The following is a 27,984-nucleotide window of genomic DNA, read 5'->3' on the forward strand; positions in this document are numbered from 1 at the left end:
TTCCATGGACAGAGGAGCCTGCTAGGCCACAGTCCTTGGGATCACAAAGAGTCAGACATGATTGAGTGACTAAGCACAGCCCAGTATGGATAAATCTCCCTGACTTTTTCGCCACGTAGTTTGAGGTCTTTCTTCCCCTATGAACTGCAGTCAGAGGGTTGGATTTCCTGCAGATTTACCAGAAGAAAGGCATATCTGGGCCAGCACGCAGCCTTCACAGGGTAGGTAGGCTTGTCGCTCTCTTTCGTAGTTTTACTGTGGCTCGTGAGCCTGGATTTCTGGTACCTCGTGCAGTCTGAGGAGACCTTTGAGCTTCCCCCTAGCTCAATGAGGGTTTTACTGACATTCAGAGGAGCCCATGGGCTGTGGGTTTCACACTTGACTTCATCCATCTCTCTCCAGCAGCTACCTCACGAGTTCCAAAGACAAGAAGGGAAAACGGGCAAGGCTCTGCGGGCCTGTGTGTGAAGAGTGCGAAGAGGGCAAAGGGGGAAAGAAAACTTGGGGAGCTTTGCAGTGTCTTCTCTCTGCTCGCTCCCTTCCAGGGGAGCTTAGCTCTTGAGGTTTCGGTCATCACTTTGGCTACAAAGGTTCTCCTTGCTGGAGAAACTGAGCTCTCGAGTCCACACCCGCTCTGGGTCCAGTTTCCCACCTCCCTCCCAGCCGGAGGCCGCCTCACTGGGGAACCCGGGTGTGTGCCTTTCCAGGGTGAGGCTGCGGGAAGCTGGGGAGGACCCTGTGTTCGAGCTCTCGAGTCCACACCCGCTCTGGGTCCTGTTTCCTGCCTCCCTCCCAGCCGGAGGCCGCCTTACCAGGGAACCTGGGTGTCTGCCTTTCTAGGGTGAGGCCGAGGGAAGCTGGGGGGACCCTGTGCTCGGGGCCACTGTGGCAGATTCCTGGCTGCCTTTCTTTTACTCTGTTCCCCTCCCAGCTCCTTTCTCTCTTGACATCCTGGGTCAGGACTGGCCCTGCAACAGGTGGAGGCCAGTTTCCTCTTCCTCTGGCCCCCACAGCCTCCCCTGAGGACTGAATATTGCATGTCCCTTAGGATGCTGGAGACCACCAGCCCCCAACTCAATTTTAGCAGGTCAAGTGGGCCTCTGGCAGAATGAAAGGGGGTTGAACGATGGGATTCAGGACAGTGATGAAAGGCCTCCATTCTCCCAACTCTCCCCCAGCAGACCCACCCTAATGCCCAGAGCTCGCTCCCAAGCTTTCCTGTCCAACCTAAGTACACTCATCCCCACTAGCTCCATGCTTCCATGCCTAGCGGCACCTCTGGTCTCCTGACCTGGAAGTTCTTCCCCTTCCTCATGGAAGTCAGGAAACTCTCCTAAGCTTGGTTCAAACAGATTCTGTTTTGCATTAGAAACTCATCTTTCTTCTTCTGGGAGTTTGGCCTGTGTTGTCAGAAAGGGAAATGGAAATTGAGAGCGAGGCCAAAACCTGATTGAGGGCAGGCTGCTGACTCCCAGGAGGAGAGCAGAGTGTGAGTGAGAGGAGTCCTCTGTCCTCACTTTTCTGGTCCTGCTCAGGACTGCCCGTCGCCAGCGGCCTCCCTCCCAGGGGTGGGTCCTGGATGAACAGCCCCAATCAGGGCCATGGTCCTGGCCTTGGCCCCACAGCAGGAAGCACAAGGCCACTTGGTTCCACCTGGTTTTGTGTATTCTTACTACAAACACACAGCATCCAATTAGCCTTCTTTTACCAGGACTCTCAAAGAAAGAGATTATATGGAAAAGAACATAATCACATCTTGGATAAACTTCAAAATGAGATTTGCTGGGCAGTTTAAGTTCAACAGAAATGACTAATTAGGAGAAGAATTTTCCAGCCTGAGTTCGTTGTGACTAGCAGTCTCCACACACTCATAACGAACTCACACACACCCACCTGCTCACACAGCCATCAGCTTCAGGGAAGAGATGCCCAGGGGCTGGACTCAGGCTTGGTCTTCAGTCCTGTGTCTATGATCAGTCCCCATGTTGTGGTTCAAATCCTGTTATGCTACTCCTGGGCTTCCCCACCCTCATTACCAACCTTTTCGAAAATGCTTTTTCTCCTGGCTATAATTTCTGGTCTCTAATCATAGAAGATACAATGACATTGCTCCTTCCCTGCCCATAGCAGATACGGTGAACTTGGTGCATGCTGGAGCCCTCCTCTGTCTGCTCTGATGCCATCTGCCACAGGGAGAAGGCCCTCAATGTTCCAGGCATTTCTGATACACTATTTCATTTAACCTCCATGGTGGCAGGAGGCAAGTAGTGTGTCCCCTTTCTAGACAAAGAAACAGAGGATCTCAGACGGACCTAGTGGAACCAGATGTGCCTGGCCTGCGGGAGCAAGGGGAGTGGACACTGATGCTCCGGAGTCACCTCTACTTCTCTTTCCCACTTCTATGGCTGCAGCTCCCCAGCCTCAGCACACCCTGGACTTCTGCTAAGGATTTCTGCCTGGCTTCCAACGGCTCTTCCGTGCTGGTAAGAGCAGTCGTGCTGCCCCTTGGGTGGCAGAAGTGAACCTCCTCTGTGTCTGGTATCAGAGAGCCCAGTCTCTCAGGACCCAAAATAAGCCCTTCCCCGAAAAACGTTCCAGACCCTTGACCTGTCTGCCTCCCAGTGACCTGTGAGAACTCGGGGGTCCTGGGTCACCTACCTCTGGGACCTCCCTCACGGGTCAGAGTGATATCTGTGACACACAGGCCTCGGAGATCCTGGGTCCCAGCCATTCCCACAACTTTCTTTCACATGGAGGAAAAAAAAAACAAAACTGAGAATTTTATAATGATAAGTTCGGGAATGAGCCTGGCTTCCTCCGCAGACCCACCGGGCAGCGTCCAGAAAGCAGCCCTGTTGCCTCGATGGAAGCCCGTGTGTTGCTGTTCTTTGGTCACCAAGTTGTGTCCTATCCTTTGCGACCCCATGGACTTAGCCCGCCAGGCTCCTCTGTCCATGGGATTCTCCAGGCAAGAATACTGGAGTGGGTTGCCATTTCCTTCTCCAGGAGACCTTCCTGACCCAGGGATCGAACCCACATCTCTTGTTTGGCAGGCGGATTCTTTACCCTTGAGCCACAAGGGAAGCCTATGGGAGGCCAGTAGTTTGCATTAAATTCCTTCAATCCTTCACCCAGAGGGAGGAGAATTCCCCACAGAGATATTGGGATGAGGAAGATACGTGGATATTGGGCAGGAAAAATGATTAAATATGTACTATTGAAAGAGACCACGTTCCCAGCTGGGACCGTGGGTCACAAGTAGAGGGGCCAGTGGTATGCATGGAAAAGTGACAGTGAAAAAGCTGCTGGCGTGTCCTGAGCAGCTCCAGTGTGCACTGGAGGTTTATCTACTGAATCCTTGTGGAATTGCTGTTATGCTTACCTTGTAGGCTTAGAAACTCAGGGCTCAGCAAGGTGATAAGATGTATACAACCATGGGCTCCAGTCTATGAAACCAAGCATATTAGAAAATGACTGAGCAAGTTGAAAGTGCACATGATTTGAAAAGCTTGGTCATGTGTTTTAACACATTACACACGTGTCAAGAGTTGCACGTGCATAAGGAGCGTGACAGTCTTGCATATCAGAGGACCGTCTTTGAATTTAATATGTGCCTTCCTGTGGTCATATTAGAATGAAATCTATCAGTAGGTTGTGGTATTCTGAAGAATGAGCCCATGTCTTCCAGGACCTTTGCCACATGAGCAAGTTTGAGAATCACCAGTCAACAGGATCCAGCCCCAAGTCCTTCCCAGATATCCTAACTCCCTCCCCATCACTCCTGCCCTCGCCCAAAGCAGGGCACAGGAAGGGTGTTCCAGAAAGCAGTCACAGCGTGTGCACAGGGAGAGATGTGTGCACAGATTTCCACCTTGAGAGACCTTTCCAAAAGCCATGTGGAAGGTGCACTGGTGGAGAAATATGGCAGAAGAAGCTCTTATGAGAAGTGGTAAGAGAAGAGATAAGGATGTAAGCTGGGCAGAGCTGGGACTGGCAACCAAAAAGTGGCACTCACCAGGATGGGAGGGTGGCATCCATGTGGGCTTCAGTGGGCCTAGGAGGACTCTGGGCTGTTCTAGGATATGGCTGTGAGGTGACATCTTTAGAAAACAAAGATAGATTTCACCTTGTGTCTTTGGGAGCCATGAGGACTCTTCTACCCTGGCTATATCACACTTGCCCCTATCCTGACCCTCCCCCAAAGGGATGGAAACAAATGTGACTTTGCTAATGGAAAAGGGGCTTCAGTTCAGTTCAGTTGCTCAGTCATGTCTGACTCTGCAACCCTATGGACTGCAGCACGCCAGGCTTCCCTGTCCATCACCAACTCCCGGAGTTCACTCAAACTTCTTTTCTTCGAGTTGGTGATGCCATCCAGCCATCTCATCCTCTGTCATCACCTTCTCCTCCTGCCCGCAATCCATCCCAGCATCAGAGTCTTTTCCAATGAGTCAACTCTTCACATGAGGTGGCCAAAAGTACTGGAGTTTCAGCTTCAGCATCGTTCCTTCCAATGAACACCCAGGACTGAGCTCCTTTAGGATGGACTGGTTGACCTTGCCTTTTTTCCCCCACATTATGGAGGCAATCTGGGGGGTAGCACTGACCTCTTGGCCTTCGTCTGCTGGGAAGTAGATGATTTTAAACCCATCCAGTGGGGCAGTGGGCCTGGCTTGCCCTGAACTGTGCTCTCCTCCACACCTGGCTGTCATGGCTTCTCCCCTTCGTCTGATTGCTACCCCCAGATTTTCTATCCCCCCACCCCAGTGACCATTATGATTCTAGTCACAGTGCTTCTCTTCCCTTGGCACTGCAGCTCCTGGCATCTAGCACGACCTCTGGGGTGGAGCTGTTCTGCTCAGCCACTGGAGGGGAGCAGCCTTTGAACAGAGACCTGCTGGGCCTTTCTGTAGAACATGGGTTTCTTGGTAGAGCATTAGTCCGCACCCAGAACATGAACCAGGCCACCTGCCCACCATGGCCCTTGTCAGAACTGTGCCAAAGTGAACTTTCTGAAATGAATGACTGTAGCATGGTGCCTCTGGAGGTTTCTGACCTTTGAGAGAGAGAGCTGGAGTGAGGAGAGGACCCCAAGTGTGGCTAGGTCTGGGCTATGTGTGTGGCTGAGACCCCAGTGGGCATGGCCAAGGGTCGACAAGACACAGAAAGGAGTCAGGATGGGGTGAGGGCTGTGCTTCACGACTGCACAGCTACAAGGACAAGCTCCCCACACACATCCAAGGTGAGAGCAGCTCGGTCCACCTGGAGGTACTTCTAAAGGCATCAGAGGGCACCGCAGGAGAAGTGGCAAAGCCTCCACAGGCATAGCTCATCTGATCCCTGAAGCTGAGATTTGCCTTCCTCTTTTTTTTCTCGGAGACTCGCACCTTTGACACAGATGTGAGTACTCATGTATGTTCCACTGGGATTACATCAGACAGCACTCCATAACCTGCCCTGGAAGAGCCAGATAAAGGCTCTCCGTCCCCTTGCACAGGACTCAGCAGATAACCCCAATCGCTTACCCTGACCAGTTACTCCTGTCCTTGCTCCAACCAGTCACCCTAGTCATTCGCTCCAATCAGTTAGCCAGCCTTGCACGGGAGCCACAACCCGAGTGCCTTCTCTGGCTTCGGTTTTCTTCTCTTTCACAGTATCTTGTCCTATTCCACCTTCACCCACTACCTCAGAGATGCCAAGCTTTCTGGGGAAGCCACATGTAAATCCAGTGTGAATTATAGCACGAGTCCCTGTTCTTACAGCATTTATTCATCTGCTAAACACCCTCTAACTCACTGTCTGCACCAGGTCCCTTGGGTGGCCAGCAAAAAGGAATGGAAAGAAGATGAATAAGCCATGGTCTGTTCCTATGGAGCTCCGTGGAAGGGAGGTGTGTGAAGCTGCCATGACAGAGGCACAGATACCCATGATGGGGCTACAAGGAAGCAGATGGAATGTCACAGGCGAGGTGAAATGGGAGGCCTATGGAATAGGAGGCCTTTGGAATAAAGGCCTTGGAGGATAAATACACTCCTGTAGACAGAAGTAGGAGATACCAGGGAGTCTGGAAAACCATGAACCAAAGCAAGGAGCAGGGCAGTGCCAGAATCATTGAGAAATAGCTGGATGCTGAATTGGTTAAACACAGGGTAAGTCGATGGCAGAAAGAAAGAGGAGATGATCTTGGACACAGACTGCAAATGGCCTGGAATGGTCAGCTAAGCTTGGACTTTACTGATCAATAGGAGGAAAGGGAATCATTTGCGGTGAGGCAGGGCAGACCCCAGGGTACTCCAGGGAATGGTCCAGAGCACCAGCCCCTGAACAGGCAGACGAGGGTTTGGGTGGCAGAAGATCCCATGAGAGTGGCAGGAAGCCAGGAAGGCAGCGAAATCTCTCAGCACCCCTGCATTTCCTTCCGTGTGGCCGAGCAGGAAAGGGTGGCATGAGGAGCTCTTATCAGGAAGATTGGGCAAACGTCTTCCTTCCCCCGTAGACGTTCACCCAACCATCAGAAATCTCAGTTCTTTGTTTCTGATATATCCCAATGTATTGTTTTTGTTTAAGCTAAATCGTATTTGACTCTTTTGCAATACCATGGCCTGTAGCCAGCTAGATTCCTCTGTCCATGGGATTTCCCAGGCCAGAATACTGGATTGGGTTGCCATTCCCTTTTCCAGGGGATCTTCCTGACCAAGGGATCGAACACGCGTCTTCTGCTTTGGCGGGTGGATTCTTGACCACTGAGTGCCCCATTCCAGAGTATCTCTGCCGAGGAACAGATAAGGCAATCTCTGTTTGTTTTTATTCTGTCTTCTCTGTCTTAGTCACCTTAATTCGTTTGAGCTGGCCACATTCACAACAAGGTTGAGGAAAGGATATTTCATCTTCTAAGCTGGTCTCGGAGCACATGGTCAGATCCAGGACTCATCCCGTCTCCAGCCTGCCCACCATGCTGTCTGTGCGGTCTCCCTCCATCTGAGAAGGGCACGTCTAGCCCAGGCAGGCCCAGCTGCAGCTCCACCACAGGGAACCCTCTGCTCTTCACGCTCCACTGAGAGTTTTCAATGGACTGTAACTTCCTTTTCAGAAATCCTATTTGGCTTCAAAGTTACAGAAGATTGTTCTCCCTGGGGACTGCAGAGATGTTCAAAGTTTGCCTCCCAGAGATGGCCGGAATCTGCTTGAAGTGTTTTTAAAGAGCCATCATAATACCACCATTGTCCTTGTTCCTCAAATGCAAAAATTAAAATCCTCAAACATCAAACGATCTTGAAAATCTGTTGGAAATGTACGCTAGAGCTCGGGCCAAAAATTAAATATCCCTTCCTCAGGAGGGTATTGATCAGTTTAGAATGGGAGATGCAGAAGGCACAGATTGTAAGAGATTACCCAGGTACTGAGACAATTCCAGGCCCCTCAACCCAAAACTTTAAGACCTCACAAACTTAAATATGGAAGAAGATGGGAAACACGCAAATGAATAAAATCTGTATTGTAGTGTCAAGGGCAGAGGAATATGACAAGGAATGCAGACAAGATTGAGGGGTTGCTATTGTAGGGGGGATCAGGCAGAACCCTCTGAGAAGGTGGTGCTATCAGAGAAGAAATCAGCCATTCATTCCTGGAATAAATAATGTTAAAAAGTGAAGGAAGAGGCTTCCAGGAAGAAGGGTGGAGTGTGCAATGGTCCTGAAGTGGGAGGGACCTGGACAGTTTGGGAAATAATAGGCAGTCCAGGATGGCTGAAGGGAGGTAGCCACAGGGAGTGAGAAGAGATGAGATTGGGGGTCGGGAGAGGCAGAGTCCAGGTCTTTCACAATAGGAGTCAACAAGCTGTCTCTGTAAGGGGGTAGTTAGATATTCAAGTTTTGCAGCCATACAATCTCTGTCATATCTACTCAGCTTTGCCGCTGTTTCATGAGAGCAGCCACAGGCGATGTGTAAATGAATGGGTGTGGCTGTGTACAATAAAACTTTATTGACAGAGACAGGCTGTGGACCAGATTTGGTGAGAGGACTGTAGTGTGCTGACCCTTGTTTTGGAGCCTTGTAGGCCAGGGTGAGAGCTTTTATTTTTACTGTTAATGTCATGGAAGCTATTTAGGACTCTAAGCCTGAGAGGAAAGTGATCTAGGTTTTAGATCATTCTATCTTTACATGAAGAAAGCCTTGGAGGGCAAAGGCAGAAATAGGGGGCTGGTTTGAGGTTGTTAAAGTTCTCTGTGCAGGAGAGAGCGCAGACTGGACCTCCAGGGGCTGCGGCAGTGATGCTGCTGCTCTCCCGTGTCTCTAGGGCTCCCCTGGGGCTGTGATAGAGCAGCAGCCCCCAGTCCTGTGAAATCAGGCATGGACATGTGATTTGCTTCAACCAAAACATGCGAGAAGATACTTCTAAGAGCTTGCACACACCTTGCCCTTTCTTTGCCACACTTTCTGAATTCTAGAAATTCTGTCAACCTGCCTCCTTGAGTAAGGATAATATGGAGCAGAGCCCTATCAACCAGCAATGCATGTAGAACAAGAGCAAGAAAACTTTTGCTATTTTAAGCCACCAAGAATTAGGATCTACTTGTTACTGAGGCATAACCTAGCTCTTTCTGACTGATGCAGTGGCAGGTTGGGGGATAAGGCTAACTGGCCATGTTGAAGAGAAACTTTGAAGGTAAAATTTATGAGACTTGCTGATAAATTAGTTATAGAATGTTTACAAATAAAAGGACTAAAGGCTGACTCCTAGAAGATTTGGCTTGAGCAGCTAGGTGAAGGATGGCACCCTTTAACGAGAAAAGGAAGACTTGGAGAGGGGCGTAGGGTCTAGTGTAAGACTGGCCAAGTTTAAATAATGGTTCACCACTTTCTGGCTATGTGACTTGAAGAACTTACCCAGCCTACTCATGGTAAGTTTTCTCTTATAAAGGATAAAAATAGTATCTACTTTAGAGGTTTATGAAGAAGATTTGCAGAGATAGTTTATGCAAACTACTTAGCCTAGACCTTGGCACAAAGAAGTTCCAAAGTACATGTTAGCTATGTCATCATCATCATCATCACCACCATGATTGTAATTATCATCAATATCTTAACAGCTTGTTTATTTTTAGTCAATCCCTTGTGCTCAGACAGTCCCAGGTACCCTGAGAAGTTAGATTTCTGTATCTGTATCATTACCAAAAAGAACCCTGCCTGGCATGGCCTTCCCTGGCCCTTCCTTCAGATAGACCAAACGCAGACACTAGCCAGCCCTCTGGCTCCCACTCTCTGGCTAAGCTTCAGTTGGCTGTTGCTTGCTGTCTACAAGGGAACTGGTGTTGCTTCTGTCTGCTTTTCCAACTCCAGATGCCCTGAACAGACCAGCATGGGGGATTCTTATTCCCACAGTCAATCCTGAGTGAGAACAATCCCACTGGCATGAGGCTGCCATTGTCTTCCTTTATCCTGGATTGCCCCTGTTGGGAGGCAGGTAGAATTACAGCAGAAGTTCTAGAAAGTAGTGGCAGCTTCTTGGTCATTCAGAGGAGTGAAAATATGAGCACAGGCTTTGTGTACTGGTCCTCAAAGCTGAATTAAATGGTTACTTTTCTAGGTCAAGTGCTAGTTTGAAGGATTTTCTAGTAGAGGCTGTGGTGCACCAAGAGCCCCCACCTTTTCACTACCAAGTCCCTATTGTGAGGGAAATTAGTACACCATTTAACGGCTACAATAGCTATTATTGTTGTATTACTGTTATTATTATATGTTTGTGTAAATAAATGAGCACACAGAAATGAATAGGTTAAGTAGATAAATTTGCTAAAGACCACAAATTTGTCATTGGGTAAGTTGTCTTGCACTTTCTTTCCAAACATCTGATTATTGTAAAACATATCTGTGGTTTTTAAGTCAAGATGAATCAATGACCTTATGTAAGATAAAACTACTGAGCTCTTAGAAGAAAACACAGGCCTAAATCTTCAAGGCCTGTCATTTGCAAAGGAGTCTTGGATATGACACCAAAAGCATTAGCAACAAAAGAAAACAACTGATATTTTAGAATTCATTGAAATTTAAAACTTTGTGCTTCAAAGGATACCATCATTAAAATGAAATACCAACACATAGAGTGGGAAGAACTTTCTACAAATCTTATATTTTATATGATGCTGCTAAGTCGCTTCAGTAGTGTCCAACTCTGTGTGACCCAATAGACGGCAGCTCACCAGGCTCCCCCATCCCTGGGATTCTCCAGGCAAGAATGCTGGAGTGGGTTGCCATTTCCTTCTCCAATGCATGAAAGTGAAAAGTGAAAGTGAAGTCGCTCAGTCGTGTCCGACTCTTAGCGACCCCATGGACTGCGGCCCACCAGGCTCCTCCGTCCATGGGATTTTCCAGGCAAGAGTACTGGAGTGGGGTGCCATTGCCTTCTCCGATTTTATATGATACTTGTATTCAAAATAAACAAAGAACTATTACAACTTAATAATAAATTGACAGATAACCCAATCAGAAAATGGGCAAAGGATCTGAATAGACATTTCTCCAAAGAAGACATACAAAAGGCCAATAAGCATGTGAAGAGAGAGGCAACATTAGCCATCAGGGATATGCACACCAAAACCACAATAAGACAGCACTTCATAGGTACTAGGTTTGCTATGATCAAAAAGTCGGATACTAACAAGTGTTGGCAAAGGTAGAACCCTCAAACATTGCTGATAAGAATGCAAAATGGTGCAACTGTTACGGAAAATAATCTGGCAGTTCTTCAAAATGTTAAAAATAGAGTTACTATGTAACCAAACAGTTTCACCCCTGGGTATATACTCAAGAGAAATGGAAACATATGTCCACACAAACATTTGCATATAAATTTATTAAAGCATTATTCATGATAGACAAAAGGGGTGAAACCCAAATGCCCATCAAAAGATGAATGGGTAAAACAAGATTCAGTATATCCGTACAACGGAACACTATCCAGCCACAAAAGGAATGCAGTACTGACACACTCTACGGTGTGGGTGAATTTAAAAGACACGATGGTGAGTGAAAGAAGCCAGTCACGAAGGTCCACGCACTGTATGTGTTCATTTATATGGAATACCCAGGACAGGCAGATCTACAGAGACAGAAAGTAGCTTACTACTTTGTTACAGCTTGGAGAATGCAGGAATTAGAGCTTAAAAATGAAGTATTTCTATTTGGGGTGATGAAAATGTTCTAAAATTGATTTGAAATTTCATAGCTTGTAAATATATCAAAATCATCAAACTGTACACTTTAAATGGGGGGATTGTGTGATATGTGAATTATAGCTCAGTAAAGATATCCATGGTTTTATTTGACAAGGTCATTACTTTTATGCCTTCATCGATCCTGCTACAGATTTTATGTACTTGAGAGCCAACTAGACAAAATGCTCTAACTCCCCTCATATCAACTTCTCTGGTGGCTCAAATGGTAAAGTGTCTGCCTGCAGTGAGGGAGACCCAAGTTCGATCCCTGGGTCGGGAAGATCCCCTGGAGAAGGAAATGGCAACTCACTCCAGTATTCTTGCCTGGGAAATCCTCATGGACAGAGGCGTCTGGTCGGGCTACAGTCCATGGGATCTCAAAGAGTCAGACACGACTGTGCGACTTCACTTTCTTTCTTTCCCTCATATCTCTCCGCTCCACTCAGTCTTCTATAGTACAAACATTTTTGTATTTATTCTCTTTGGTTCCTGGAAACCAAACCAAGCCCACCCACCCCCTATGTTGGCAAAGGCAAAATGTAATGGACTGTGAGTCTTTTAGAGGCAAGGGCTTATCAGTTGCCCAGGAACATGTCTGACCCCAAGGTGTGAGGAGAGCCTGTCTGAGGCTCACTTTCCACTGCTCTGGCCCATGTGTTCTAGGCTTCAAATATGTCATGCCCAAGGTCAGGTACTCAGGCCCTGGAGCTGGCAAACCCAGGATGGATTTGGATCCCACTACCCAGATGATGTAATTCAAACCTCGTGATTTAGGAAGAACCCAGAGGAACAGTGCCCATGTCCCATTATAAAGATGCTCTGTCATTACCAAGGAAGACCTCAAGTTCATTCTCGATATTGAGGAGCCATGCCTCCCAGCCTGCAGATGCTACAGCGGCTTGCAGAGTGTGCAGAAAAACAAGTATTTACTAACTTCTGAGAAACCTGGATTTGAATCCAACCCTTCTCTCTGGATTGTCAGTGAAAGAGTGGGTCTCCTCTCTCAGGAGTGAGCCCTTGGCCTTTCCTTGCTCCTCCACAACTTTCTGCCATAGATCAAAAGGCATCAACTTGCTCCTTCATGGAGCCCAAGGAAGTCAGGACAGATCCGTTAGTGAGGAGGGCACACCAGGAGCATTATCCCAGCAATAGCTGAAGGCTGAACGGGAGACACCTCAGCTGTGTAGGGTCGGATTGTAGGCTCTCAAATTCATGTCCTTCCTGGAATTTCTGAATGTGGCCTTATTGGGAAGTATGCCCATTGCAGATAGAGTTAGTTAAGTTAGGATGAGGTCATACTGATGTCAAGTGAGCCCTTAATCCAATATGACTGGTTTCTTTACAAGAAGAGGAAGAGACACAAATAGACATAGGGGAAGAATGTCAGGCAACAGTGGAGGCAAGGACTGGAGTGGTGTACCCACAAGCCGAGCAACGGCAGGCAAGGGTGGCCACCAACCTCAGAAACTGAGAAGCAAGGCCGGATCTACAACCTTGAGAGGGCACACAGCCCTGAGGATACCTTGATAGCAGACTTCTGGCCTCCAGAATTGGGAGAGAATAAGTTTCTCTTGTTTTAAGCCCCACAGTTGTGATGATTTGCTTCAGCACCCTAAGACACTGACGCATTCTTTATTCTTTAAGCAGCAAGATGAGCATAGACGAGCAACTTTGATGGATCATCCAGGCATCAGGTCTAGGCTGGGCTTTGAGAAAAGTGATTAACAAAATGCACAGTGTTTCTCTTCTCCTGATACAACTATACGGGGAAGACAGACACCAAATAAATAATCACGAATAAATCTATACTTAACAGCTTTCCTAGGAACTAAGATTAACCTCCCAAGAGAGTGTAACTGAGTTATGGGAAGCAGGGAAGCCTCCTGAGGCAGCGCCATCGTGCTGAGATCTGAGGGAGCAGGCGCCCGGGCAGAGGGGAGACTTACTCAGCAACACATGTGTTTGTGTCCTGTTGGGGTTTTGAATGCTGCCCAGGTAGTAGATGGAAAACACAAAGCCAGATGTTCTCCAGGTTAATACCAGGGGAAAGCTCTGTAGGCACACGAGCTGTGTGCCTGTGTGTGTGAATGTCCTAAACAAAGGAGCAGGATGCAGGGAGGAACTGAAACTTGAGAATTTGTTTAGAGCCCAATGACAGATAAGAGACTAAACTCATGGAGGCTACAGAGGCAAGTGGGGGAGAGGGTCTATAGGACAAGACCTCCCTATGTCTGCTTCCCCTTCATCCCATGGTCATGCACTCAGCACGGACGCTGAGCTGTCAGCAGAGAAGCTGCCCTTCCCAGCTAACATGGCCACACCCAACAAGTGCGCTACATGTAGGCACTGCAGGCACCTCTGCTCCCATCGTATCACAAGGAACCCTTTCTTTCAATCTAGCTCTCTGCCCTGCTGCTGCTGCTAAGTCGCTTCAGTCGTGTCCGACTCTGTGCGACCCCAGAGATGGCAGCCCACCGGGCTCCCCTGTCTATGGGATTCTCCAGGCAAGAACACTGGAGTGGGTTGCCATTTCCTTCTCCAATGCATGAAAATGAAAAGTGAAAGTGAAGTCGCTCAGTCGTGTCCAACTCTTAGTGACCCCATGGACTGCAGCCCACCATGCTCCTCCGCCCATGGGATTTTCCAGGCAAGAGTACTAGAGTGGGTTGCCATTGCCTTCTCCGAGCTCTCTGCTCTACTACTTGGTAAATACTGTTTATTCCAACTCATAAAAGCTGAAAGTAGGGACACCTTTATCCTTATTCAGTGCTCAGAGTGTAGTGTAGCACAGGTCTTCCTCACCACATGCCCTGAAACAGCAGCCCAGTTTAACACATAGTCATCTACTAGTGTTTTACAGATGATATTTACATCTACTGGTCCCCTTAGAAGTGTGACTGTGACTTATCACTCTATAGACCCAGACAGATAGCAGCTGAAACTTGTTTTCCATCTTAGCAGTCATAACATGTTTCCCCATCTCCTGGAAATAGGTAAAGTTAGTCCCTCCCCATCTAGGAAAACTTACACATGCAGATTTTGCTATGGCCTATTGAGAGGCTTCTCATTAGAGGCAGACGGGATTTTGCCCGAGGTTATGTTATGGTTAAATTATCACCAGTGACAAATCCATATCTATTGAGACTATGGACAAAAGACATGGATTTACAAAAAAACAGCAATCCTTCCCAAATCCCATATTAAAATGTCACACATCAATCTTCCCTCTAATCTTCCCTAAGCTTCCTGTCTGTGGACAGTAGCTCTCAGGAAAAAAAGCTATGTCTCTGCCCTTTTCTTTTACATGGAAAATCAAAACCAAAGCAGCACTGATTGCTCAGTCCTTTGAAGGAAAGAAACAATGGTTCACAATTTGAGGCTGCAGCTTTCCATGCAAAGGTGTGACGGCCTCTTCTCTTAAGCTCCTCTTTCATTTCTACATCTAGGAAATGGACACTACAGCACATGTCCGAGGCAGCCAGCGTCACTTCTATCTGGGTCTCCCTCCCTTCACTGGCCTTGAGGTGGCTTAATAGTGCCTGGCATGTTTCTCGCAATGGTTGTCTTACTCAGGGTCTTCCTGCACATCTGAAGCACTTGCCCCTAATTAACCCTCCCCTCACATGCCAGCCTTTCCAAAAAGACATTTGGTGTGCTTGTAGGCCATAATGAGGGCATCCCTGGTGGCTCAGTGGTAAAAAATCTGCTTGCAATATAGGAGACTTGCAAGGGATGTGGGTCCCATTTCCGGGTCAGGCAGATCTCCTGGAGGACGAAATGGCAACCCACTTCAGTATTCTTGCCTGGGAAATCCCATGGACAGAGGAGCCTGGTGGGCTGCAGTCATGGGGTTTCAAAAGAATTGGACACGACTGAGCGACTGAAGGACGACAGCAGTAAGCCAGGATGAAGGGGAGGCAGCCTCTTGTGTGCTCAGAGCACTTATCATACCTTGTGTGAACACTGATCGTTGGAAGCTTCTGAGGCAGGAGGCCCTGTAGTTCTTCTCACTGGGATGAACAACTTTCTTTTCTCCCCCAGCCCTGGTTCACACTTCAGAGTTGATGCCAGTATCTGAGTCCAGGGGATCCCCATTCAGGTAACCAAACAGACCGGGCAGCACTAGCCATCCCTCAAAGGGGAAAATAAATATCTTCAAATCCCAAAGCAGGAAAAACATCACTTGAATGTATAGTTACACATTCTTGCTGCTACTGCTTCTGGAAATAATTCTGCATTGTCCCTGATTCTTTACATCACTGGCTCCCAGTTTGGGATGTCAGACAAGTGATTCTGGGCCATATAGCCTAGCAGCAGGGAACCTGGAAAGGCAAATTTACAAAATGATCAGCTTGTATGAGGGTTGATTCTGGGCTAAGGGAGCCAATAATGGTGCACAAATCTTACTAGGTATCAGATATATTATAATGCTGTAGGAATCAGAACATAACAGCTTTAGGTGAGGAAAAGACAAATTAGTGAAAGGGAATAGAGTCCAAGAAAAAAGTAGCTCCTCTCTGTTCATGAAATTCTCCAGGCAAGAATACCAGAGTGGGTTGCCATTGCCTTCTCCAGGGGATCTTCTGGACCCTGGGATTGAACCTAGGTCTCCTGCACTGCAGGCAGATTCGTTACCATCTGAGCCACCAGGGAAGCCCACAAATGAAAAAAGAATAATGAAGTAAATAGAACTAGCAGAATTAGGTATCAACATCTGTGTAACAGATCAAAGATGGTTATAAAGTCCTTGATGCTCTTCCCATTGAGAGGCGGAGTCTCTGCTTCCACTTGTGAATCTGGGGTGGATTTTAACCGCTTTAACCACTAGAGGGCGGCAGGAGTGACGCTATGTCCGCTGTAGTCCTGGACGTTTAAGAGACTGCTGGCTGCTGCCTCTCTCCTGGAGCCCGGAGCTGTCGTGTGAGAAGTTTGATACCCTGCGGCAGACATGCTGTGAGGAAGTCCATGCTCACCACATGGACAGCCAGTGAGAAAGAGAGGTGGAGGAAGATCCTGGGTCAGCCCCCAGCTGTATGAGGCATCCTAGCTGAGTTCCCAGACATAATGGACCAAGAAGAAGTCATTGCTGCTATGCCCTGTCCCAATTTCTAATCCCATAATCAGACGATGTAGTAATAACAAATTATTTGTTTTGGCCACTAAGTTTGGAGATTAGCTTGCCATGCAATAATAGCTAACTGGAAGACTTTAGGGTAGGAGGGTAAAGTTAGACCTCTAGTCTATAATGCACTCCAAAGTTAGTTCCATAGGGATTTAAATAACTTAAAAAATAAAAGATTAGAATAAAATTAAGACTGACAGTTTACACTACTAGCGAGGAAGTGGGGAAATGGCCAGTTTCACACATTGCTTGTGAGACTGTGAATTCCCATGATTTTTTGGAAAGAAATACGGCACATCTACTAAATCTATCAATTCTGAAAACCCAGCCTGTGGAAATCAAGGCCAGTGTGTAAGACTCTCTGTAAGAGGAAGCGCATCACAGCATCACTGACAGCAGCAAAATACCAAGACAACCCGAATGGTGGATTCAGCTGCACGACATCCACACCATGAGACAGAGCTGCGAGAAACAAAAAGGCTCGATCTGCGTTTAGGAACCCCGAAGGGTCTCAGACAATATTTTTAAAAATAGTTTCACAGTCTGGAAAATGGAAAACGGCAAATTTTTATAAAACTAACCATGCATTACCATACGACCCACATCTTTTCATTCCTGGGCGTTTTTCCAGAGAAATCAAACTCGTGTTCACACAGAAACCTGTACTCAAGGATTCATAGTAACTTTATTCACAGTAGCCCAAAACTAAAATCCAAACCAGATGTCCTCTAACAGGTGAATGTTAAACAAACAGTGGTCTGTCCATTCTATGGAATCCTACTCAGCAGTAAAGAGGAAGGAGCTATTGCGAGACCCTGGATGATCCAAAGAATTACGCTGAGTGAATAAAGCAATCCAGAAAGCTACTACACTGTAGGTTTCATTTATATAACGTTTTGAAATGACAAAATTATGGGAATAGAGGAGTTTACTGTTGCCAGGGGTTAGGGACTGGAGGAAGGTGGATGAAGTGTTGCTGCAGGGAGCATGCAGGAGGGAAGCGGATGTGCTAATAAAAGGGAGACAGAAAAGGATCCTGATGGTGATGAACTGCTCTGTATCTTGACTGTGGTGGTGGATACATGAACCTGCCCCGTGGTAATGTTGCACACCACACACACAGAGAAGTGCAAATAAAGCTGGGAGAAGACCCCTGGGTCATCCTTGGAGCCACTACCCCGGCTGTGGCACTGAGCAGCTTTGCAAGATATTACAAGATATCTCACAGTTTTGCAAGATATTACCGTTGGAGGAAAATGGATGAAAGATACACAGTACTGTTTACAAGTACATGTAAATCTATAGCTATCTCCATTAAAATTTTTATTAAACATGTTCTTAAAGTGCAACAACAGAATCTATAATAAATAAAGCTTTAAAATTAGTTTCAGAGATATTAAAGTGCCATCTTCCGATTTTAATAAAAACAAAGCAAAATTAAATCCCATAAATCTGAATTTGCATTGGAGAAGGAAATAGCAAGCCGCTCCAGTGTTTTTGCCTGGAGAATCCCAGGGACGGGGGAGCCTGGTGGGCTGCGGTCTCTGGGGTCGCACAGAGTCGGACACGACTGAAGCGACTTAGCAGCAGCAGCAGCAGCAGCAAGAGAAGGGGTGGAGAAGGTAATGGCAGCCCACCCCAGTATTCTTGCCTGAAGATTTCCATGAATAGAGCCTGGCAGGCTACAGTCCACAGCGTTGCAACAAGATTCGGACGTGACTGAAGCATCTTAGCACTCAGAAGAAGGGTGTGGATGACCTCAAACTGCTAAGGCTGATAACCTGAAGAAGTTGACCTGGAAGTAAAAAGGGAAGGATTGTTAACTTATCCTGTGACACGTCTCTGTGTTGACTATTGGGGTACATTAGGATGCATTCTTTGACGTGAAAAATTGGTATTTTAAAAGGCTAAATAAAAAAGCCATGAAAGCTTTAGGGAGAGAATTATTTACACAACTTTAGGGTGGGGGTGCCTTTCCACAGAAAGGAAGATTCAACACCCAGAATCCATAAAGGAAACAACTGTGTAATCTCACAAAAATTAAAACACATCATAAAGAAAGTTTAAAAAAAAAACAAGCATTTGGAATTTTCTAGCAAGCACAGGATTCATAGCCAAAAACAACTCTTACAAATCACACAAAGAAAACAATCTGATGGAAAAATAGGTAAAGGATTGGAAGAGACCATTAAGACGAAGGCGATGGTGCTGGATGCTCCAGGGGGCTCTTTCTTTCTTGGTTTGTGCAGACGCCAAAGGTCGAGCACAGCACCGTGGATGCCAACTACCCGCCAGGGCCCAAAGGCTGGGTGCAGAGCCTGCCAGAAGTGCTTTCTAATCACTCATTTCCCACCCACCTGCGAGGCAGAGGGAGACAGGGGCTCGGTCCTGGGCTGGTAGGGGCAGGGCAGGGCGGGATGGAGGAGTCTCCAGAAGAGAGTAAGCAAAAGAAGATCCGTGGGCTACCCAGGGTGTTAATCCAGTCTCTCCCGGAAGTTTCCTAAATGACAGCGAAGGAGGGAAAATAAGGTGAGGACAAAGAAACGGAGAGGAAGCAACAGAGACAAGAGCTTGGAACCCGGAAACCAGCTGCCTGAGTGGCCGTGATGCAGCAGATGTGAGAAGCCGGAAGCCTACCCAGGTGACAGGCGGAGCCTGGAAGCAAAGCAGGGTCTGCCAGTAAAGGATCAAGATCCAAGCGGCAAGTACTTCTGCAGGTGGTAATATGAGTGAAACCAAAAACAAAGGGCTAGTTAAAAAACAGTATGAGAATGTTTCGGCCCATGGTCCCTTGCCCTGATTTGTACAGGTCAGGAACTACTTCCCCGTTATCCTGGCAGAAGATGGGGCTCTGCTGTCTAGCAAGAGGGAACTGGGGGCTCTGGATTCAGGAGCCATGGGCGCAGATGCACGTGAGGGTACCAGGCTGACCACAGAGATAAAGTGAACGTGCTGAATGCTGAAACTCACACCCTATACCTCTTTCTCCTTGAGAACTAAGAACTCAGTGGGATTTTGGATGACTTTTCTCTTGGGGATACTGGGCCAGCCCAATAGAATCTATTCAGAACTGGCAATTCAATCCCTCACCCCCATCCAGTAAAATGGCCCAGACTAGTCTTTCTCCAACAAAGCCCCACCCAGACACACAGAACTTCCAATGTGTTTGTTACAGCCTTACTATTACATCAAGTCACAGGAGAAAACTATCAAACAGCAAAAAAGAACTTAGAAGAAACAGAGACACCTCAAAGAGTGGGGGAGAAAAAAATGATTAATATATGTAAATTACAAGTGCTATATCCAGGAAATAAGAAGATAATTCTTGTATCCATGAAATGAGTGAGCAGGATGCTTACAAAATAAAGATGGTTTTAAAAGAATCGTTCAGAATTTTTAAAGTGTTTTTGGAAATTAGCATGGCAAATATGTAAAACAAATTAGCATACAATAAGCTTCAACAGAAAGGTTAAGCCATCTTTCAAAAGACAAAACACAACCAAAGAGATGAAGCATAGGAGAGAAAAACTGCAAACTCTAGAGAATCAGCTCAGGAGGTCCATGACTATGAAGCAGAACGGGTTAGAAATGAGAACCAGAGAGAAAAAATTGGGAGGATGAGCTGGAGGGGTAGAAAATAATAAAAGAATATTTACCAGATTGTGAGTAACAATCATGAGTCTCCAGTTTGAAAACCCCCATGTGAAATGATACCCCACACCCGAGCAGCACAAGAATGAAATATCTGAAAGATTTCAGAGAGGAAACTGGCCTGAAGAGAACAGCCTCTGACTTCTCAACAGCAGCTCTGTGAGCCGGAAGGCAGTGGGTGACAGCTTCAGAGTCTGAGGGTCAAGCATCTCACCCAAGCTGCCAATAAAATGTGAGGGTAGAATGGCTAAGTTTTGCCTGAACAAACTCTCAAAACACTGTATTAACATAAAACGTTTCTCAGGAACCTCTTGGAGGAGGCAGTTCATCAAAACAGGAGAAAACCAAGAGACTCAACTCGGGGAAGTCAAAGGGGTGCCCAGGACCCCAAGACCATGAGGTGGAGGGGGTCAGTACAGGGAGTGGCCAGTCCACGCTGGAGAGCACATGAATCTGTACAAAGAGCAAGGAGAGCCTCCTTGAGCCCAGAGTCTACGAATGACTAGTAATCAAACACTAAACAAAGAGAAAGCTTGGCAACTCTTTATTCCAAGCAAAACAAAATGCTGTACAAGATAGGAAATGTGCTCTACATGGTTTAGCTGTGAATAATATGAACATAGTCATAACTACATAAAACCGAGTATTGATTTGGCCAAAAATCACGCTATAACTACCGTGACGGGAGGATGAAGAGAGTGTGCATTTGCAGGGGGGGAGAGGTGGAGGGTGGCTTTAGAGTGCTAAGTCCTCCTCTTCTATAGTCAGAATTCATCAAATAACATTTAAACTGGAAAATCAAGAAATGCAAGTCTAAGCATGTTATTTTAAAATTAGAAGGAAAGCACCAGAAGGATTCAAAGTGATGGCCTCTGGGGAGGAGGGTCGGCAGCGGGGAAGGCAAATGCTGGTTTTCATTATAAGTCATGCAGAACCCTTTAACTTTTAAAACTATGTACATGTATGACTTTGATAAACATAAATTAAAAAAAAAATCTACCAAAGAAACAACAAGGAAATGATTAAATGGGTGAAGTCAGCACATTTTGAACTTTTTATCCAACGAATCTCTAGTGAATGAAAAAGTCACTTGGGGCATTTGGGGCACAGACAGAAAGAAGCAGCAATCCAGAAAATTATTTGAAATCTTGTTTATAATCCTTAAAATTCATGCACAAGTTTCATTCTCCCTCATGATACATCCCTGCTTGTTTTTATAGTATGTGGAAGATTTTTTTTTCTTTTCTTCTTTCTCCTCTTCCTCTGAGTCAGGAACACACCAGGCTAGGATGACAGAGACGGACACTTGGTTAGCATAATAAGGTCCGGGGGCTGGCGTAGGGGAGCTCCAGGTGCCTGGAGGATTGCTCACCAGGGAGAGTGAAATGTCTGAGCATCTTTCCATTGCTCTCGGCTGAGTTTGACTGCTCTGCTGGCCCACACAGTCCCTCAGGTGGGCTGCCCCTCGATGTGACCATGTGATGGGGAGGATGCTGGCAGGTGCAGACAGGTGAGCACCCCATGTGGACTGCAGAGCTAAGCCTGCTGTCCATCAGCAGGGCCGCAAGGGTGCCATCGCTCATCCACTTCTCAGTTGATCTGGCCCCAGTGTCTCATTTCTCAGTTGGATGTGAGCAGAGGAGGAGCGTAATGGTGTGTTATTTATGAGTCCCTTAAAGCCTCAACAGCCATGTGTCAGGCACGGTGCCTGGTGCTTTATAAATGCAGCATGTCATTGGATCTCCACTTCTCTCAGGGGTCAGGATTAGTACCCTGTGAATCAGACCCTCGGCCTCTGTGATTCCCGGCCCCACTCTGTCTCCCCTGCACTGCAAAGCCTCCCAGTGGGTACAGGCACGATTGCCTCTAAGGGTCTGGTGAGGAATCACAGCGACATGGTTTGGTGTGAGGCCTTTGTCACCTGGAGAGCAAGGAGCAAATGCAGGCTCCAGCTTTGGTTGCTGAAGAACTGATGATGTCTTGACAGGGGACGGAGGCGGCCGTGGGGGCCCTGTTCCCTGCTGGTCTCAGCCCACACGTTCCCCTTAGATGATTTCATCCGCCGCATGGCTCCAATTACTGTCTATCTGCTCAGAGTTATGTCTCCAGCCCAGACTGCACGTGGGGGTCTGGCTACAAGCAGCCCATCTCACTCGGCAGATCCACAGCGACCGCCTCATCCTCATTCCCAGGTCTCCTCCACTCCAGCGTCCTCTGTCTCAGGATATAACCCCATATCTCTCTGATGCTGTCCCCTGTCTAAGAAGCTCTCCTGGCTCTGTCCATTTCTCTCTCACCACACTGGCCAACATGCTTTCCTGCCTCGGTCACTGCGGTGTCTCTTAACTAGTCTTCCATATCCACTCTTTCCCCTACCTGACCCATTCTGGGCATTAGCCAGGATAATATTTTCGAAACACAGTCCAATCATGTCCACCCCTCACTAAAGCCTTTTGAATATTTCTGGTCCATTTGGAGAGAAAGCAGAGCCCTGGTGCAGCCCCTGGCACAGCAGGGCTGGCCCTGCCCCTCCGCAGAGCCCTGTGCACAATCACCCGCTCTGGACAGCCACCCCCTTGCAACTTGAGCTGCAGCCAGACTCCTTCTCTCTGCACCTCAGAGCCCCAGCCCCTCCCTGCTCAGGGCCTCCTACAGATCTTTTTATTCCCCTGGCCTCTTGCTGCCGCTCTCTTGACCTGAGTGACTCCAACCACCCTTCAGGTCAGATGTCACTTCCTTGGGAAAAATGCCCTCATCCTGTAGACTATTTCGTGTCCCCCGCCCCCACCTCGCTCATTATTTCTGTGAAATACAGATAACTGAAGAAAACACTTATGGCTATTATGATTATTTCGGTTATTTTCATTTCTGGATGATGGTCTTTCTGCAGAATTATATTGTGACCCTAGGAATCTCTTCAGCCTGTTTCTTGACTATGTCCCTTGGGCCTCAGAGACCGATTAATAAATATGGATTGAATGAATTACTTAGAAGTGGCTTTTAAGCATAAAATCATGGAATATATTGTTTTTAACAGCTTTTTATTTTTTAGAGAGGTAGGTTCACGGCAAAATTGAGCCGGGAGTAATGTAGAGATCTGCCATGTGTTCTTGCGCTCATGTGCTTACCATCCCCATTATCGACACCCACCCCAGCAGAGTGGCACCCTCATTACAATCGACGAACCTATACTTACACATCTGTCACCCAAAGTCCATGGTTTACACTCGGGCTCACTCTTGGTGCTATACATTCTATGAGTTTGGACAAGTGTACACAGGCATATCGTGTTTTATTGCATTTCACAGATACTGTGTTTCCTACAAACTGAAGGTTTGTGGCAACTCTGCAATGAGCAAATCTATTGGTGCCATTTTTTTTCCAACAACATTTGCTCACTACTTGTCTGACATAGTTTGATGATTCTTGAAATACCTCAAACTTTCTGATTATTATTATATTTGTTGTGGTGATCTGTGACCAGTGATTTTTGATGTTACCGTTCTGACTCACTGAAGTCTCAGATAATAGTTAACATTTTTTAGCAATAAAGCATTTTTAATTAAGGTATGCACATTGTTTTTTATACATAATGTTATTGTACACATAATAGACCACAGTAGAATGTAAGCATAATTTTTATATGTGCTGGGAAACCAAAAAATTTGCGACTTGCTTTTTGCAAAATTTACCTCATTGCATTGGTCTGGAGCTGAATACACAGTACCTCCAAGGTCTGCCTGGAATGACATGCATCCACCATTGTCAGTCATCGGATCTTCTCTAAAAAGCCTCTGTGCTTCCCCTCTTCATCCCTCTCTCCTCAGAAGGCCCTGACAATTACTGATCTTTTTTTACTATCCCCTTTTCTACAATATCACTTTCCCTTTTCTAGGGTATCACTTGGTTAGAATCATACTGTATATACAAATTTTTGCCCATTTTTACTTGAGTTGTTCACTTTCTTACTGTAAACTTTTAAGAAGTCGTTGTATATTTGACATTGTCCTTTATCAGATATGTCTTTTGAAAACATTTTCTCCTAGTCAGCGGCATGCATTTTCTTACTGTTGTGAGAGTTCCTTGTATAGTGTACATAAGTCTTTTATTAGATATACCTTCCAGTCATAAGCTTGTCTTTTCTTTTTCTTGAATTATATTGATTTTTAAAGACAAAAATAACCTGAAACTATTTTAAGGAATTTATAAGAGATATAGATCCATAAAATATCTTCAGGCCTTCTCCCTCGCTCTTGAACCCAAGCACAAACACAGATTGGTACGTATTCCTCAACATGAGAGAGCAGGTTTGTCGGGATTACAGAAATGTCTTCTTAGCTCCCCTGGTGAAGCTGAATAACGAACATGGTCAAGTCCATCTCACCTGGCCTGCTAAGCCACTGTCATCAACTCAGGCTAAGGCTTTGGAAAGACTGAAAGTCCTTTGAATAGCGATTCCAAAGTGCACAGGGATGGCAATCCAAGATCAATGCCACAGGTGGCCTTACCTTCAAGCTAACAACACTTGTAAGCCAGGCTCTGAGTTTGCAGGAGCCCCTTTCAAGGCCCTGTGTTAGTCGCTCAGTTGTGTCCGGCTCTGTGACTCTATAGACTACAGCCTGACGGGCTCCTTTGCCCATGGAATTCCCCAGGCAAGAATACTGGAGTGGTTAGCCATTCCCTTCTCCAGAGGAGCTTCCCAATCTAGAGATCAAACCCAGGTCTCCTATATTGCAGGCAGATATTTTTACCATCTGAGCCCCCAGGGAAGCCCAATACAAAAAGTGAGATTGCCTTCTCTTTGCACGGGGGATGCCCCTTTGTCACGTACATCCCCACCCCCACTACGTGGCCCTGGTGGGACTCCAGGCATTTTCATATCCAGCTAAGGAGAGATTCAATTGGGAATACATTGTTTAAATTATAATTTAAGAAGGCATCTTAAAATGTTGCAATAAAACAAATAAGTTATTTGTACAAATAAATTTTTGTACTTAAATTTTTAATTAAGAAACTTAGAGATGAGGCATACTCACGATATAGAAAACAAACCAGTAGTTACCGGTGGGAAGAAGAATGCAGGGGCAGGAGAGCAAGAGGCACAAACTACTAAATAGAAAATAAGCTACAAGTAGGCATTTATCAGACAGCATGGGGAATATAGCCAATATTTGATAATAACTATAAATGGAGAGAAACTTTAAAATTGTGAATCACTATATTGTATATCTGTAACATATAAAATTATACAGAAACTAGACTTCAATTTAAAAAAAAAAAGAAACTAAAAGACACAGATGTATAGAACACTCTTTTGGACTCTGTGGGAGAGGGAGAGGGTGGAATGATCTGGGAGAATAGCATTGAAACATGTATATCATATGTGAAACGAATCGCCAGTCCAGGTTCGATGCATGATACTGGATGCTTGGGGCCGGTGCACTGGGATGACCCAGAGGGATGGTATGGGGAGAGAGGTGGGAGGGGGGTTCAGGATGGGGAACACGTGTACACCCATGGTGGATTCATGTTGATGTATGGCAAAACCAATACAATATTGTAAAGTAATTAACCTCCAATTAAAATAAATAAATTTATATTTAAAAAAAAGAAACTAAGAAAAATATCACATTAAAAAATCAAATGGACTATGACAAGTTTTAAAGATGTGCAATGGAATCAATAAAAATATTGTTAATCATATTAAAATTTTAAATGTTCAGGTTTTACCATGAAGAGGAAGAGCTAATTCTCTAATGAAAAGCATAAATAGGGTCTTGGAATGTTGAAAGGAGTGAATTAAAAGCAGTGAATCCCAGGAAGATAATGGGAAGATATTTAAATTTCCTGCTGAATTCACTAAGACTGACAATGAAAAAAACACAAAATAGTGAAATGCGGCTATAACACGGACGAAGATGCGAATATCATCATCCAAAGACTATTTAAGAATAAAAACCATGCAAAAGCTTGCAATGCCCTAAAATTTTATTCCTCAGATACAAACAGAAACATAAAACAAATATTCCCCAAATCTGATAATATCCTATAATTTACATATCATTACCAGAGAGTTATGAAATTGAAAGCAATTTTTCTAAACTACTCAAACACTTTTACTATTTTTGATCAGCCAGGCTCTGAAGAAAGACTAAATTATCTTTTTATTATGACTATAGAAAATCATTGTCACGTGACGAGAACAAAGACTGCTCAGCCAAATGTAAGGAAAGTGTTATAGAAGGATGGCTAGAAGTGAGTCAAAATTATGTGTTTGAAGGGCTTAATGGTATTTATGTTATTTATCGCCTTTTAAAAATGTCTGATTTATTGTGATTCTGGTCACATTGGAAACGTTCATTTTTTAGATCTAATTTTGTGCTCATACTCCTGTGTTTTTTCTTAAAGAAGTTTCCCAAATTGAAGAAGAACTACTAGAACCCAGGTCTACCGTGACTGACATGGCCGGAATGGGGCTCACTTGCCCCCAGACTCGCCATCGCCTCAGTCTTTCGTGGGAAGTTGCCTGGTTGCCAAAGGCACACAGAGCCAACCTAAGAACCTGCAGAAGTGCAGGCTTTTCTACAGGAGGCCAGCTCTCTGTCCCTGACACTTGAGCAGAAGGACCCCTGCCAGGCAGCTCTGCGTCACGAGAGGATCGGATTGGCATCAAGTCACTAGATAACTAGGCACCAGGCTCACTTCTGAGTCATCTCCAGCCCTAATCCTTTCTTAAAGACTGGTGGTGGTACTATCACCCTCCTGGAGACAAAATAAAGTGGCTCACACTTTCTGGAAGACAAATTGGCAGGATATAGTCAACATGTTCACACCCTTCAGCCCTGTGATGCCCCTTCCAGGAATCTATGAACAGAAATGATTAGAAATGCAGGCAAATATGTCAGCAAAATGAAGCTCCCATGGCATTACATGGCACAATGGCGATATGATAGCAACAGTGTTTTAAAAAATTCCTCTCCTGTGTGCAGTTAGGTGTCTAGAACTAGAAGAAATTTACCAGAGTATTGCTAAAATGCTTCTGAGTGCTGCCATTTGTGATTGTTGATTTCTTCTTTATTTTCTATCCGTTTGTGTGTGTGTGTGTGTGTGTGTGTGTGTGTGTGTGATGAGCATAGGTAACTTTGATAATTAGAAGAACATGCTTTATTAAAATGAACCAGTCATAGAAGGAAATCAGACACCTACACTAAGAGACTTACACATCTGCTCCCACAGGAATGTCTGTCATCTGTCTTTCTTTAAAATAAATTTCTTTAGTCATCAAAAAAATGATGACTAAACCCATCTCGTTTCTCCAGGATACCTGAAGCCTTTGCCCACTTTGATTCAGCAACTCAGGTAAGTTAGGAGCCACTCTGCAAGATTCCTTGCTTCTAATGTGGGCTTTCCCCACTGTAGGTAACCTATTGAATGCAGCCCCCAGGCATACTCTTGGTCATCACTGTCACAGGAGTTATGGACATACCTGGATGGGAATGTCTAAGAGAATATAATCTGAAAATGTCTTTCAGCTGTGGCGTTCTTTAGACCTTACAAAGACCAGGAAGCAGAAAAAGAACAAGAGCCCATGTGATGGACCTCATTCCCCTCTCCGTAAAGTGAGGGACTGAGTTATTTCTGGGAACCTGGCTCTGCCCCTTTGGGTACTGCTATCACAGTGGTACATCATGGTAACTATAAAGCGAGGACATAGACTCCACCCCGTCCAGTGGGATTCTCATGGCTCCATTTTAGGTTGAATGGTTCAATATTATTCATCCCAAACTCAAACTAGCTTCTCTAGGCTGCTCAGTCTTTAGAAATAAGGCTGGGATTATGGAAATATATAAATTAAACATGCTGTACAGTTATAAGCTTTTAAACAGAAATAAGCAAGGGGAAAGGAGGCAAAAATCCTACGTGTCTTTGTGTGCCTGGTCCATGAATGGCACCTGTGTACGCGTGAGACGAGCCCATGAGCTGGCTCATCGCCCCTGA

General features: G+C 45.8%; 1 protein-coding gene across 3 annotated transcripts in view; it reads right to left on the minus strand.

The window, feature by feature from the left end:
• Positions 1–17,993: 17,993 nt before the first annotated feature.
• Positions 17,994–27,984, minus strand: part of PTPN20 (protein tyrosine phosphatase, non-receptor type 20) — a 123,870-nt gene continuing 113,879 nt past the window's right edge. For 2 of the 3 annotated variants that reach the window (XM_027530775.1, XM_027530773.1), the window contains 2 exons: positions 18,693–18,835; positions 18,016–18,130 (listed from right to left, as the gene is read on the minus strand). In XM_027530775.1, the coding sequence (XP_027386576.1) occupies positions 18,103–18,130; positions 18,693–18,835 (171 nt within the window). In that variant the 3' untranslated portion in view covers positions 18,016–18,102. Of the gene's footprint in view, positions 18,131–18,692; positions 18,836–27,984 lie in introns of all 3 variants that reach the window. The other variant, XM_027530776.1, reaches the window with a different exon arrangement.

Source organism: Bos indicus x Bos taurus, chromosome 28 (genome assembly GCF_003369695.1).
Source record: "Bos indicus x Bos taurus breed Angus x Brahman F1 hybrid chromosome 28, Bos_hybrid_MaternalHap_v2.0, whole genome shotgun sequence".
NCBI classification, from domain to species: domain Eukaryota; kingdom Metazoa; phylum Chordata; class Mammalia; order Artiodactyla; family Bovidae; genus Bos; species Bos indicus x Bos taurus.